The 12589-nt window shown below is 35.2% G+C and overlaps 2 protein-coding genes and 2 long non-coding RNA genes across 4 annotated transcripts; all 4 read right to left on the reverse strand.

Annotated features, from left to right (window-relative positions):
• LOC104743498 (paired amphipathic helix protein Sin3-like 6) lies at nucleotides 2321–3413 on the reverse strand. Its single transcript, XM_019235496.1, has 5 exons — nucleotides 3277–3413; nucleotides 2909–3169; nucleotides 2628–2808; nucleotides 2410–2537; nucleotides 2321–2354 (listed from the first exon to the last, which is right to left on the reverse strand). Exons 1-5 carry the CDS (start codon nucleotides 3411–3413, stop codon nucleotides 2321–2323), a joined length of 741 nt encoding a protein of 246 aa, XP_019091041.1.
• On the reverse strand, nucleotides 4331–5434 carry LOC104743499 (paired amphipathic helix protein Sin3-like 3). Its single transcript, XM_010464571.1, has 5 exons — nucleotides 5328–5434; nucleotides 4934–5224; nucleotides 4724–4841; nucleotides 4512–4613; nucleotides 4331–4432 (listed from the first exon to the last, which is right to left on the reverse strand). Exons 1-5 carry the CDS (start codon nucleotides 5432–5434, stop codon nucleotides 4331–4333), a joined length of 720 nt encoding a protein of 239 aa, XP_010462873.1.
• Nucleotides 6492–6931, reverse strand: LOC109128616. Its single transcript, XR_002035054.1, has 3 exons — nucleotides 6878–6931; nucleotides 6732–6777; nucleotides 6492–6615 (listed from the first exon to the last, which is right to left on the reverse strand). It is a non-coding gene; the product is annotated as an uncharacterized LOC109128616 (long non-coding RNA).
• LOC104741117 lies at nucleotides 6985–11244 on the reverse strand. Its single transcript, XR_002035053.1, has 3 exons — nucleotides 10766–11244; nucleotides 7201–10671; nucleotides 6985–7118 (listed from the first exon to the last, which is right to left on the reverse strand). It is a non-coding gene; the product is annotated as an uncharacterized LOC104741117 (long non-coding RNA).

The following is a 12589-nucleotide window of genomic DNA, read 5'->3' on the forward strand; positions in this document are numbered from 1 at the left end:
CCCTGAACAAGTGCAATGACCTGCAAAGATAACAAAACAAAATCAAACCAAAGAGAACTAAGAAAGTGCAACTCACAAAGTGTCCCACCCAAGAAACCCCTACCTCCTCATACAACTCATCTACGGACTTGTTTCCTTCTTTGTACATTTTCAGTATCTCGAGAAATGACTCATATACATGGAGATCATCCCCCTGAAACCTTTCCTGCACGTTGACGGATTTGTTAACATATATGAAACATCAAAATGGTTATATTATTTTTAGCATTCTATATACCTTAATCTTGCCAAGAAAACTCGCTACAAGTTTTCTTCTGTTATCTTCAGATACAGCCAGCTGTTGGAGGAATCTCTGAGTCTCAGCTGGAAGGAAGGCAGTTAAACGAAGAAACAGATTCTGGTGATCTTGCAGGAGTTCCTCCAAGTATTTAACGGCACCAGCAATACCAGTTAGTATTACTCTACAAAGAGAATAATAACATCAGAATCAATTCACAATGTGTGCTACTTGTGTATTAGTGTATATATTGAGACTTGAGATTAAGGGCAAACAAAAACTGAACAGGGATACAAATAATTCATACCTATTACGTCTAAGAGAACGAAAGTGCTCGAAAAACACGTAATATTTGAGAGGGTTATCATGAAATGCTGCCTTCACATCAGTAAGGTATGAATCCAAATCTTCTTTAGATGGAGGGATGATTATCGTAGCCCCATCTGGAAGGAAGACACTGAAACCACGAAGCAGATTCGGATGATCTTTAAGGAGCTGCTCCACCCTTGTAATGACACTAGCGGCATCAAGTCTACAAAAGAGAGACAAGTAACATCATAATCAGTTTCACATGCATGTCTGTGTGCGTGTGTTGTTGTGTAGATTGAGAAAAATCAAATATATAACATGGAGAAAAGTCAATTCATACCCACGATTATTATAATCCTTCATGAGCCTCTGAAACTCTTGATATTTGGCAGGTTCATCATGTAATGCTTCCTTCACAGACTTTAGGTATGAAAGCGCATCATCAACAGTTGGCTTGGGTGCTACGCTTCCTTTAACCATGGTGTCAGATTGGCCTAAACTACATTTTTTAATCATCCAAAGAAAGAGATCAGATCATTGAATCAATCGACTATCTAAAATCTTTCAAGAAACAGAGCCAAGTGCAGTAAAAGATCAAAACCAGTTCCTCAAGAACTGTTAAATCCAAAACGACTACATAAAATGCAATAACATTATTCTGACTCGAAACCCTAATCAAAACCAGATTCGAGGGCGCAATGTAATGACTCTACGATGAAGAAGTTATAATTCAAGAAACGCTTCATTAGATCGAGGAAGGATTTGAAAGCAGCGAATCAAAAAACTCGATCGTAGCCTAATCGTCGGGTGAATTCACAATTCAGTTGAAACGAAACAAGGATAAATCGGAAGAGGAACGAAGTATAGTTTACCGATATCAGCAGAGCAACAAAGAAGCTTCGTCTTCGCAGAGTAAAGGGACTTCAAGATTTCTAGAAGCAAAGCGAAAACCTCAGAGACTGATTTGAATATTTATTCACGAGTGTATATTTATAGTACGTAGGGAATGTCATATTCTTTTTATTATCGACTTTTGTTTGCAACTTTGAAGTGAATCATATAATATCATCAGATAAGTTAATTAAATTTTTGTTTTCATAAAATCATATAATATCATCAGATAAGTTAATTAAATTTTTGTTTTCATAAAATCATATAATATCATCAGATAAGTTAATTAAATTTTTGTTTTCATAAAATCATATAATATCATCAGATAAGTTAATTAAATTTTTGTTTTCATAAAATCATATATGTTAAAGTTTGAGTTTAGGATATGTTCCTCTCTGTTTTTGTTGCTACGTTGAACTCTGTTTTGACTTTTGACTATTTACCCTCTCGGTTTCTAACAAAAGATGACCCCAAAATCATATTTAATAGAAAAAAACATATGCACATGTGCGATGCCAGAACCTGAACTCAAACCTCTATAATATATGAAACAATACAATCATTACACACCTGAAATATAGAAGCATATGTGCATATCATGATGTCATATTCTCTATAGGATCGAAATAAACTCAAAAAAGTTTACAAATGAAACTATACAGTCACTTGTCGTTAGAAAGAACTAAATTTTTTTTTTTCTCTTATACCCCAAACATTATATTCAAGCATCTTAAACTAAAGCAGAGAGGTCTTTCTAAAGTGCTCAGCTGTCTCTAGCAGAGTTTGACCCTGATGGATCAGTGGATCTCTTGAAACTCTTGAAAATCTCTGAAAAGTCCATGGCTAAATCTTCATGACCCTGAACAAGTTCAAAGAACTGCAAAGATAACAGAACAAATCAAACCTAATAGAACTAAGAAAGTTCAACTCACGAAGTGTCCCACCCAAGAAACCCTACCTCCTTGTAAAACTCCTTTCTGGACTTGTTTCCTTCTTGGTACATTTTCAGTATCTCGGTAAATGACTCATATACACTACGACCATCCCCTTGAAACCTAGCCTGCACATTGACGGATTTGTTAGCATAGATGAAACATCAAAATGGTAAAATTGCTTAGGATTAGTTTTATACTATTTTAGCATTCTATACCTTAAGCTTGCCAATAAAACTCGCTCTACGTTTTCTTCTGTTATCATCAGATTCAGCCCGCTGATGGAGGATTCTCTGAGTCTCAGCTGGAATGAAGTTATTTAAACGAAGAAGCAGATTCTGGTGATCTTTCAGGAGGTGCTCCAAGCTTTCAATGCCACCACCAGAAATACTGAGTAGTCTACAAAGAGAACAATAACATCAGAATCATCAATTCACAATGTGTGAAACTTGAGATTAAGGGCAAACAAAAATTGAACAGGGATACAAATAATTCATACCTATGTTGTCTAATATAACAAAGTACCTTGGAAAACACGTCATATTTTCTAGGGTCATCATGAAATGCTTCCTTCACAGCAGTAAGGTATGAATCCAAATCTTCCTTAATTGGAGTCGATGGTGTGCTTCTTGCTTTGTCAGCCTCGGGAGGGATGGTTATCGTAGCCCCATCTGGAAGGAAGATACTGAAACCAAGAAGCAGATTCCGGTGATCTTTAAGGAGTTCCTCCACCTTTGCAATGACAGTATTGACACCAACTCTACAAAAGAGACATGTAACATATATCAGAAGTAGTTCACATGTGTGTGTGTTGTTGTTGTCTAGATTGAGAAAAATTAAACATAACATGGAGAAAGTAATGCATACCCACGATTATAATCCTTCATGAGCATGATAAACTCTCGATATTTTGCAGGTTCATCATGGAATGCTTCCCTCACAGACCTTACGTATGAAATCGCATCAACATTAGTTGGCTTGGGAGTTACGCTTCTTCCAGCCATGGTGTCAAATTGGCCTTATCTACATTTTTTTTTTATCATCGAAAGAAAGCGATCAGATCATTGACATTGAATCCATCTACTATCCCAAAGCTATTTCTTTAAAATCTTTCAAGAAACAGAGCCAAGTGCAGTAAACTATCAATCTCATTCCTCAATATCAGTAAAGGAAAACGACTAAATTTATAATGCGATATCATTCTTCTGAGTCAAAACCCTAATCAAAACCAGATTCAAGGCCTCAATGTAATTCTCAACGATGAAGACGTTGTAATTAAAGAAGGATTTGAAAGCAACGAACCAGAAAACTTGATCGTAACCCTAATCTTCCTATGAATTCACATTTCAATTGAATGAACAAATAAAAATCGAAACAGGAACGAAGTTTGGTTTACCGATACCAGCAGAGCAACAAGAAGCTTCGTCTTCGCAGCGTATAGGGAGTTCAAGATTTCTAGGAGCAAAGCAAAAACCTCAAAGACTGATTTGATTTTTTTTATTCACGAGTCTATATATATAGTGGGGAATGTCATATTCTTTTTATATTTTTATTATCGACTTTTGTTTGCAATTATCAGATAAATTAATTAAAAAACATTTTCATAAAATCATATATTAATTTCGTAGTTCACATCAGATTTACTTAAATTAGAAAACACATTTGTTATTTGACTTGAGTTTTGTTTAGTTTGCTCTGTATTTTTTTTGGCCAAGTCATTGGGTTGAGTTTGCTCTCTATTCCTCTCTGTTTTTGTTTCTACGTTGAACTCTGTTTTTAAGTGTTTTGAGTTTTTTCACCTCTACAGTTTCTAAGAAAGATTAACTAATCAAAGTCTACATAGCCCAAATGTACACAGCTCTGCTCTTTTTATCTCTTAAGGCAGAGACAGTCTTCCAATGCCCTTAGATATCTCTAGACTCTACTCTCTAGTAGAGGTTGACCCTGATGGATAGGTGAGTCCACTGAAAATCTCTGAAAACTCCATGACTAAATCGTCATTACCCTGAAGAAGTACAAAGACCTGCAAAAGATAACAAAGCAAATCAAAACCAAAGAACTAAGAAAGTGCAACTCACAAAGTGTCCCTCAAAGAACCTTACCTCCTGATACGCATCATCTTTGGACTTGTTTCCCTCTCTGTACATTCTCAATATCTGGAGAACTGAGTTAACTACATGACAACCATCACCCTGAAACCTTGCCTGCATATTGAAAATCTTGTTACTTAAACCACAAGTTAACTTGTAGGAAACATCAAAATGGTTTTCCTTAATTCTCAGGCTTGGTTTACCATTTAAGCATTTCTCTATACCTTAAGCTTCCTGATAAAATTCGTTTTAGCTGAAAGAAAGACACTGAAACCAAGCAGCAGATTCTGGTGATCCTTCAGGAGTTCCTCCACCCTTGCAATGACACTAGCGGTATCGACTCTACAAAGAGACTTAGTAAAATCAGAATCTGGTTTGTTGTGTGTAGACTGAGAAAACAAAACATAACATGGATAAAACAATAGAATTCATACCTACGAGCTCTAAGATCATTCAAGAGCTTAATAATTTCGGCATATTTTGCAGGTTCGTCAGATAATGCTTCCTTCACAGCAGTGAGGTATGAAGTCGCATCATCCATAGTTGTTGCCTCCGGTGATACACTTCTTCCAGCCACATTTCGAAACTGGCCGAACTCGTTGTTAGCCTTGGGTGGGATGGTTATCTGAAATCCAGCTGGAAGGAAAGCATTAAAACCAAGAAGCAGATCCAAGTGATCTTTCATGAGTTTCTCCATCCTTGCAATGACAGTAGTTGTGTCGACTCTACAGAGATAACAATAACATCAGAATCACTTCATATATGTCTTCTCTGTAGATTATTTAAGAGCAGTTAATCTAAACATAACAGGGACAGAGCAATTCATACCTTCGAGCACTAAAATCATGCATTATCTTGAGAAACTGGGCATATTTTCCAGGTTCATCATGAAATGCTTTCCTCACAGTAGTTAGGTATGAAACAGCTTCATTCATAGTTACATCCCGTCGTAAGCTTCTTCCAACCATGGTATGGAAACTGACTTAAGAATTCAAGAAACTTCATCCACAGCAACAACGTCAAGATAGATTAAGAACTCAGTTCGTGTAGTATAAGAAACGTGAAACTGAGCGAACGATTTGGATGATGCATGTAATTTTCATCTTCAGTTTCATCGAACAAGATCCTTAAGAACATCTAGAATCAATCTCGATAGGAAAAAAAAACCAACAACAAGGCTGAACAAGAATGAAACTAGAAAATAATCAAATGAAAGATGGAGCAACGAACCAGATTAAACAAAACTCGATCTTTCACCTAGCCTAAAAGGAAGAAGAAGGTGATCATATAGTTACCCGACGAGGAAGAAGCTTCGTTTTTGCGGACTTCAAGATTTCAAGAAACAAACTGTTTTGAGTATATGAATTAGCGCTTCTGTTTTTAGATGTTTTGGTAAGTTTTATTGATTTTAACATTTGCTCAAGCTTTATCCAGTCATTGTTTTGATTTTCTCTGAATATATTTATATGAAAAGAAATGGTATAAACAACTGAGTCCAAAGGCCTAACTTAGTTGTACTTTTTGTTATTATTATTGCAGTTTTAATTTTATCATTGTTTGTTAAAGATTATACACACTCTTCCACAGTTCTAATATTATCAGTAACTTAATTATGACGGAAAACATGATTTTACTATAAATTTGAAAACAACACGTAGGATACGTTATTCTCGTAATATCTGAAATTCTAACATTTTTGGTTTTACTAGGATAGTACCCGCGCCACTGCATTGTTTTTTTATTTTGTTTTTGTTTTAATTATTTATAAAACATTTTTTGTACTAGAAAAATCATTATTAATATAATTTTTGACAATGTTCATTACTAATATTTTCGATTTTAGGTTTTTGTTATTATTTGTTGTTAGTTATTTTTTTTTTATGGTAATGAAATTATAGACTAAAATCATTTTTTTTCTTGTATCACAATGCATTGGAATACCAGTATAATTGTTAGTTGTTTCGATCTTTTAAATAATTTTGGCTGATGATATTAAATTTAATGATAACAACTTTGATAAAATTAATTGTCTGATTCTTAAACATCAAATGATGAAACAAAACCACAAATTGTATCATCATCATCATCATTTGTTGTTAGTTGTTGTGTCATCATTCTGAAAAAAAAAATTACAAGATAAAAGTAATCAAAAAATAGAAAACATAATGAATCAGATAATCGGTTGATCAAAAAAAACAAAATGAATCAGATAATAAAAAATGCAGACTGTACCTGTATCCTCCATGGTGGCGCCACTATGGCTACTGTCGAGAAAAACCTTACACAAGGAAATTAAGATTTGTTTATGTTCTCATGCTACAAGCAGATGAAGGAGAAAACATGGTGAATATGAAGAGGCTTTACCACATAAAGCTTACCATTATGAGACGAGCGGCCTGAGAAGTCTCGACAACTTGCCACTGTCCAATTCCTCTGAACAGAACATCCACTCATGAGCACGAGTATGAAATTCAACAACACTCAACGGTTTTATTGAGAAACAAGATATGAATAGCATTTCAATATGACATTTCTGTATATATATACCTGAATGGAGGTTAGTATAGCAGAGACATCGTATATTGGACTCCATTGTTTTGGAGAATGTCCAAGCATAAACTGCACAACATTGACCAAGTGTGAGTTTTGTAAATCACATGCACTAAAAAATAAGATAAGATGATGGTAATCTCTAACTTACTGTTTGGATGAAACGTTGATAAGATTGAACATACAAACTCTTCTCTCTTATCTCTTCTCACCCTAATTGATAATGTTGGAGTTACAGTTCTCCAATCTCATCACCTAAGAACAGAGCACATAAGCTCTAATTCCTCTTTACACATCAATGATCACGCAAGATGATCCTATATTTTTCCTCTCAACCTGAATTTATAGTCTATCCTTCACATGCTTCTCTTTACTCTTCACATGTGCCTCTCACATGTGCCCTTTTATCAATACTCCCCCCTTTCAAAACAGCTTGTCCTCAAGCTGTGATGTAACAATTGTACTGAGGATGGAAAAACAGTGACTGCAGTAGAGAATAGAATCGTTGATGCACTGGTAGAGCTGCTCCTGAGAAACGGATCCACTTTGAATGTTAAAATCATGCTCCATCTTCATGAAGATAAGCTGTGGCGGAGTTGTTGGGATGATTGGCAGTGCCAACGACAAATATGCAGAAGTTGCAGGTTGAATGACTTTCCCAATCTGAGACCACCACACATCATCATATCGTTTGATTCGGAACTTGTATACAATCACATATCCATGCTCTTTGTTCTGTTTCCTGCCATAGTAGAGCTGCTGCTGCACACACATTGATCTTACGCACCATAGCATCACCGTAAAGTTGCAGGTCATCCGTAGTTGCAAGCTAAACTGCTCCAATTTTTTCTTTCTCCAACAATGCCACACTGAAAAATAACCTCTCTTGTACAAAACGATGGTTACTAGTTCCTCCGAGCTTGTGACAATGTCTTCAACTGATGCATGGTCATTAAGCTGAAATACACCCTTATGTTTTATATGCGTAAGTTTGTGAAATCTCTCAAAAACATTTTTAGCAGTACACTCTCCAGAGACAGTCCTAAGCTTCACACCTGTCAATCCTCTTTGATAAGCCATGATTACTAAATTGCTACAGAACATCAACTTCTCTTTGTCCAAGTTACAGCCATCATAACTAAGTTGTCCCATGATCTGTGAATCCTGTAGCAGCTTCATTGATCCAACCAAATTCCTATCCTTGAATTTGAATTTCCAGGTTTTGGAAGACTTCAGTTCATGTCTCTTTCATAGTAAATTGTACCTTCTTAAAAGCATTATATCGAACAAATGATCTTCAAAATAACTGCTGGTCGTTATACTTGCTGGCTTCTCATGACAATCAACCACTTCCGAGATATCCAAACCATGTAACTGTTTCTCTTTCTGAACCATCCAAGCAACACTGCCTTTAGTAGGTGACGAGAGTCGATTGTACTCTAAAACATCCAATGGTAAATCCTCAAGAATGTTCCTTGATTCATCTTTAAAAATCAAAGCTTTTTGCTGACCAAGACCTGTCTCAATCAACTCATGCTCCTCCTCAGCTGAATCTGATTCTTGCATTGAATCTTTTACTAAAATCACTTCATAATCAGAAGTTTGTATTGACGGGCTTAAAGGCTTGGCGTTCCTAAACCGAACATGCAATCGTGACTTGAAATCCTTCTAATTTGTGAAGGATACATTTGTGAACCAACTCAAAGCATCTCCTTCCAAGTGCGACGACACCAAACTTATCTTCTCCACATCATTATTTTGAGAAAAACGAAAGAATCTTTCAACCTTCGAAATCCAAATACACGAATAAACTCCATTGAAAATAGGTATTTCGACTGGCTTGACCAAACCATCTCCATAGCCCATCATCAACGTTGATTCGTTCTTGCTCAAAAGTGAATTATCTTTCGGATGTTCCATTATTATGTTGAGCACTGAATCAGAAATGTTTACCTGCGGTGATGAAAGAATCGTGTTTGCAATTGCAGTGTGTTCCACGTCCAAGGATTGCCTTTCAAAACACAAATCCCCGTCGCTATGCGTTTCTTTCTTCTTCTCCGAGACTTCAATTGGTTTTTCTTCTCTATACTCCTGAATGAGTCTGCTTCTTTCATCTTTGTCACCAAATCACAACAACAAGGCTAACTCCATCATTCCCCAACTGTAAAAAAATCCACATACTCGTGTTCGCTGTTGAAACCACAAGAGAGCTTCACCTTTGAGAAGACTCTGTGCAAGATTCAGTTTCTCATCCGCCGTGAAATTCTCTTGAACAAAGAAATCCTCCAGCCATGAAATCCATGGTCGTAGTTTAACGGAAACACCATCGAAGATAGGAAATCCCTCGAGACACATTGCAATCAAAATCCCCAAATTGTCAGAATCCCCAATTCGTTGAACTTTAACCCTTCACTCGCGTTGACCCTCCGATCACAGTTTCACCGCACCATTTGATAAGATTGAACATACAAACTCTTCTCTCTTATCTCTTCTCACCCTAATTGATAATGTTGGAGTTACAGTTCTCCAGTCTCATCACCTAAGAACAGAGCACATAAGCTCTAATTCCTCTTAACACATCAATGATCACGCAGGATGATCCTATAATTTTCCTCTCAACCTCTATTTATAGTCTATCCTTCACATGATTCTCTTTACTTTTCACATGTGCCTCTCACATGTGCCCTCTTATCAAACGTCCGTGAAACAAACCGAACTGTTGGTGGTTTATTTGGATAATTTTCTGGAAACTGCTGTGAGAGTTTGAAAGTACCTAACAGACACATACAAAAGATATTTAAGAAGACCAAAATGTTTTCTCATGAACCTGTCAAGAGCTTTCAAGGACATGAGACTTCACAGGATTGAAATCTTTGTATACTAAAACAGACCTTCGCGTAACAAATCTGATGAAAAAATCACATCCCGCGGTCAAAGATATTGATGTTTTATCTAATGACTGCCAAAATCGATCAATCAACAAAGCTTACAAAATTGAATCTAGAACAAAGAGATTAAGAAAACTATTGAATAAGATTGCAATCTCTCTTATTGTTGTAGAGGATTTGTGAGTGAAAAAATCCTATCATCTCTCGTCCATGGCTGCTCTTTACCCGTGCTTCTTTGTTCTTCACTTAATTCCTTGGTCCACGTAGCAAAAAAATGCTGATCTAAATTAATTGTTTTAATTTGATAGGCTATTGAAGTAGACTATAAAGCAAACTGCCTATTTATTAACACCCAATGCATCCAAGAAGGTGAATATGTTTTAACTTTCACTAGATAATGTATGACTCTGGAAATTTAAAGCAGCATAAAACTAAAGCTAAGTTATCTACGACCTAGGACAAGGACTATAAGCAACCGAGCATCACAATCTGGAGAGGCTAAAACCTACTATGGCACTGATTCTTGAGGGGTGTCAGATATGAACGTTATACCTAGCTAGCCCCCTACATTCTTGATCTAAAGAACATAGAAACAACACTAACAGCTGCAATGCAACAAGCTAAAGTTTTCCTAATGTTCATCATTTTATCCACTTGTCAATTTCTTTGTAGTAGCTTTCACAAGCTTCTTGGTACTAACAACAAGTTCATCAATAAGAGAATCAACTTCACTCCTGTCAACAAATCAACAAGTCCAAAATCATCATCTCAAATCCTAAATCACTAAAACTCAAACCAAAAACAAAAAAACAAGAAGTTTTAACTCACAAAGATGGCTTCCCAACGTTACAATAAGAACGAGAGTGATCATAAGCAGCTCCTCTTCCAACACTATTGCCAAAACCTACACCAATTCCACAAAACGAGAGTGATCATAAGCAGCTCCTCTTCCAACACTATTGCCAAAACCTACACCAATTTCACAACCAACTTCAAATCGTAAACAAAACTGTAACCCAGAAACTCCTGGTCCGAATATGACACATGTTTCCATCACATCAAATATCTCTATCTCTAAAACAGCTTCGAGCAATTCGTAACTATATGCGATCAAAATTAGAAATAGATAACACAAAAACCCTTTCAATATCCAAACCCAAACCAACGAAATTGAAATGATACTATGGATTGAAACCCAAACTCTTTTAAGATTGGAATCTTTGGGGAACCCAAACCAACTACAGAACACCACCGTGTGACGAGATCGCAGGACGAAGACAACAAGATAAAACCTAGTGAGTCACCAAATATTGTGGTTAGCGGTATTAATTATTTTAATTTGATTGCATATTGATTTTAAATAATGTGTCAGTCTCTCCTTCAATACAAAGGCGGGAGAATTGTATTGATTATATAATAAAATTAAAGAGTTAAAAGGAGATCGATAATTAAAAATTTGACAAGAGCAAAGATTATATAGTCTTATTTATAAAATAAATTAGCTAAACCCAAATCATAATTCCTATATAAATTATTCGGTTTAGAACAAATTTATTGGTTTAGACGAACGAAGAAAATCCCAAAGCATCACCGACCCTGTCCTGCCCCAGAGTAATAATTAGTGATTTCCAAACTCTCTGGTAAAAATGCATTGAAACCCGAAATCAAGCTTCGTTGTCCTCTAAGCAGTTTCTCCACCTTTTTTATGCAATCATCCCTATCAATACTACAATGGAATTATATTATCAATATTAATTATTTTTTTAACAAAAGAGTATAACCCCAATAAAGATTGAATTAGAATTTTATATCAAAATTTTCAGAAACTATAAATATATATATCACATACTTCCGAGTTTTAAAATTATGCATGATCTTAACAAAGTCGTCATACTTTTTTTTATCATTGTGAAAATGATTCCTTACAGCCGTAAGATATGCATACACATCATCTTTAGTTTTATTCGGTTTGCTTCCTTCACCCACATCTTTACTTCCTCCTCCCATGTTTTAAGGTTGATCGTTGAAGCTTTAATTTATTTTCCAAAAAAAGTATTGATGTCATAAATCTTAAAAGTTAAAATAAGCAAGATATATATATATATATATATCTAGTAAATTTACTTTCTTAGCTTTTGTCAAAATTTATTTATTTATTTGGGTACAAAAATATTAGTAAATTTACTTTATAAGATTATTCATAATAAAGAAAATACATCATTGATTCTGAAAAAGACAAACCAACTTTTGCCTTTCTTTTAATTTAGGTATTAAATTGTAGAAAAAAAATTCAGGTGAAGAAATTAAAGATTGTCAAGATTTTTTGTAGGATTTCCTTTTTTTTTTGGTAAATCGTTGAGAAGTTTTTTTTTTTTTTTTTTTAAGCTCTCGGATATATTAATTAACTATTGTAAAGCTCCAACCACTAACTCTTACTAGTTTAATTAATCTATCCATTGTCTCTTTTTTTTAACAGCGCTTCTGTTTTTAGATGTTTTGGTAACTTTTATCTCCAATCATTTCATCTTTTGGCCAGCTAGTCGCATCCACTAGATACTTTCCCAGTCTACATGCCATAAAAACATGATAAAAGTCGTATGTAAAGCCAAAGAGATATACATAAAATAATTAATTCATCGAATTATGATTTTT

The sequence above is a fragment of the Camelina sativa genome, chromosome 14, assembly GCF_000633955.1.
Source record: "Camelina sativa cultivar DH55 chromosome 14, Cs, whole genome shotgun sequence".
In the NCBI taxonomy this organism is placed as follows: Eukaryota; Viridiplantae; Streptophyta; class Magnoliopsida; order Brassicales; family Brassicaceae; genus Camelina; species Camelina sativa.

Excerpts from the sequence above, each read along its gene's own strand:
- LOC104743498 (XM_019235496.1), bottom strand. The coding sequence starts at position 3,413 with ATGGCTGGAAGAAGCGTAACTCCCAAGCCAACTAATGTTGATGCGATT. Across the intron at positions 3,170-3,276 it reads ATGAAGGATTATAATCGTGG|AGTTGGTGTCAATACTGTCA; the intron begins GTATGCATTACT and ends TCTCTTTTGTAG. Across the intron at positions 2,809-2,908 it reads TGTTATATTAGACAACATAG|ACTACTCAGTATTTCTGGTG; the intron begins GTATGAATTATT and ends TTCTCTTTGTAG.
- LOC104743499 (XM_010464571.1), bottom strand. The coding sequence starts at position 5,434 with ATGAATGAAGCTGTTTCATACCTAACTACTGTGAGGAAAGCATTTCAT. Across the intron at positions 5,225-5,327 it reads CATGATTTTAGTGCTCGAAG|AGTCGACACAACTACTGTCA; the intron begins GTATGAATTGCT and ends TTATCTCTGTAG. Across the intron at positions 4,614-4,723 it reads ATTTTATCAGGAAGCTTAAG|GCAAGGTTTCAGGGTGATGG; the intron begins GTATAGAGAAAT and ends TTCAATATGCAG.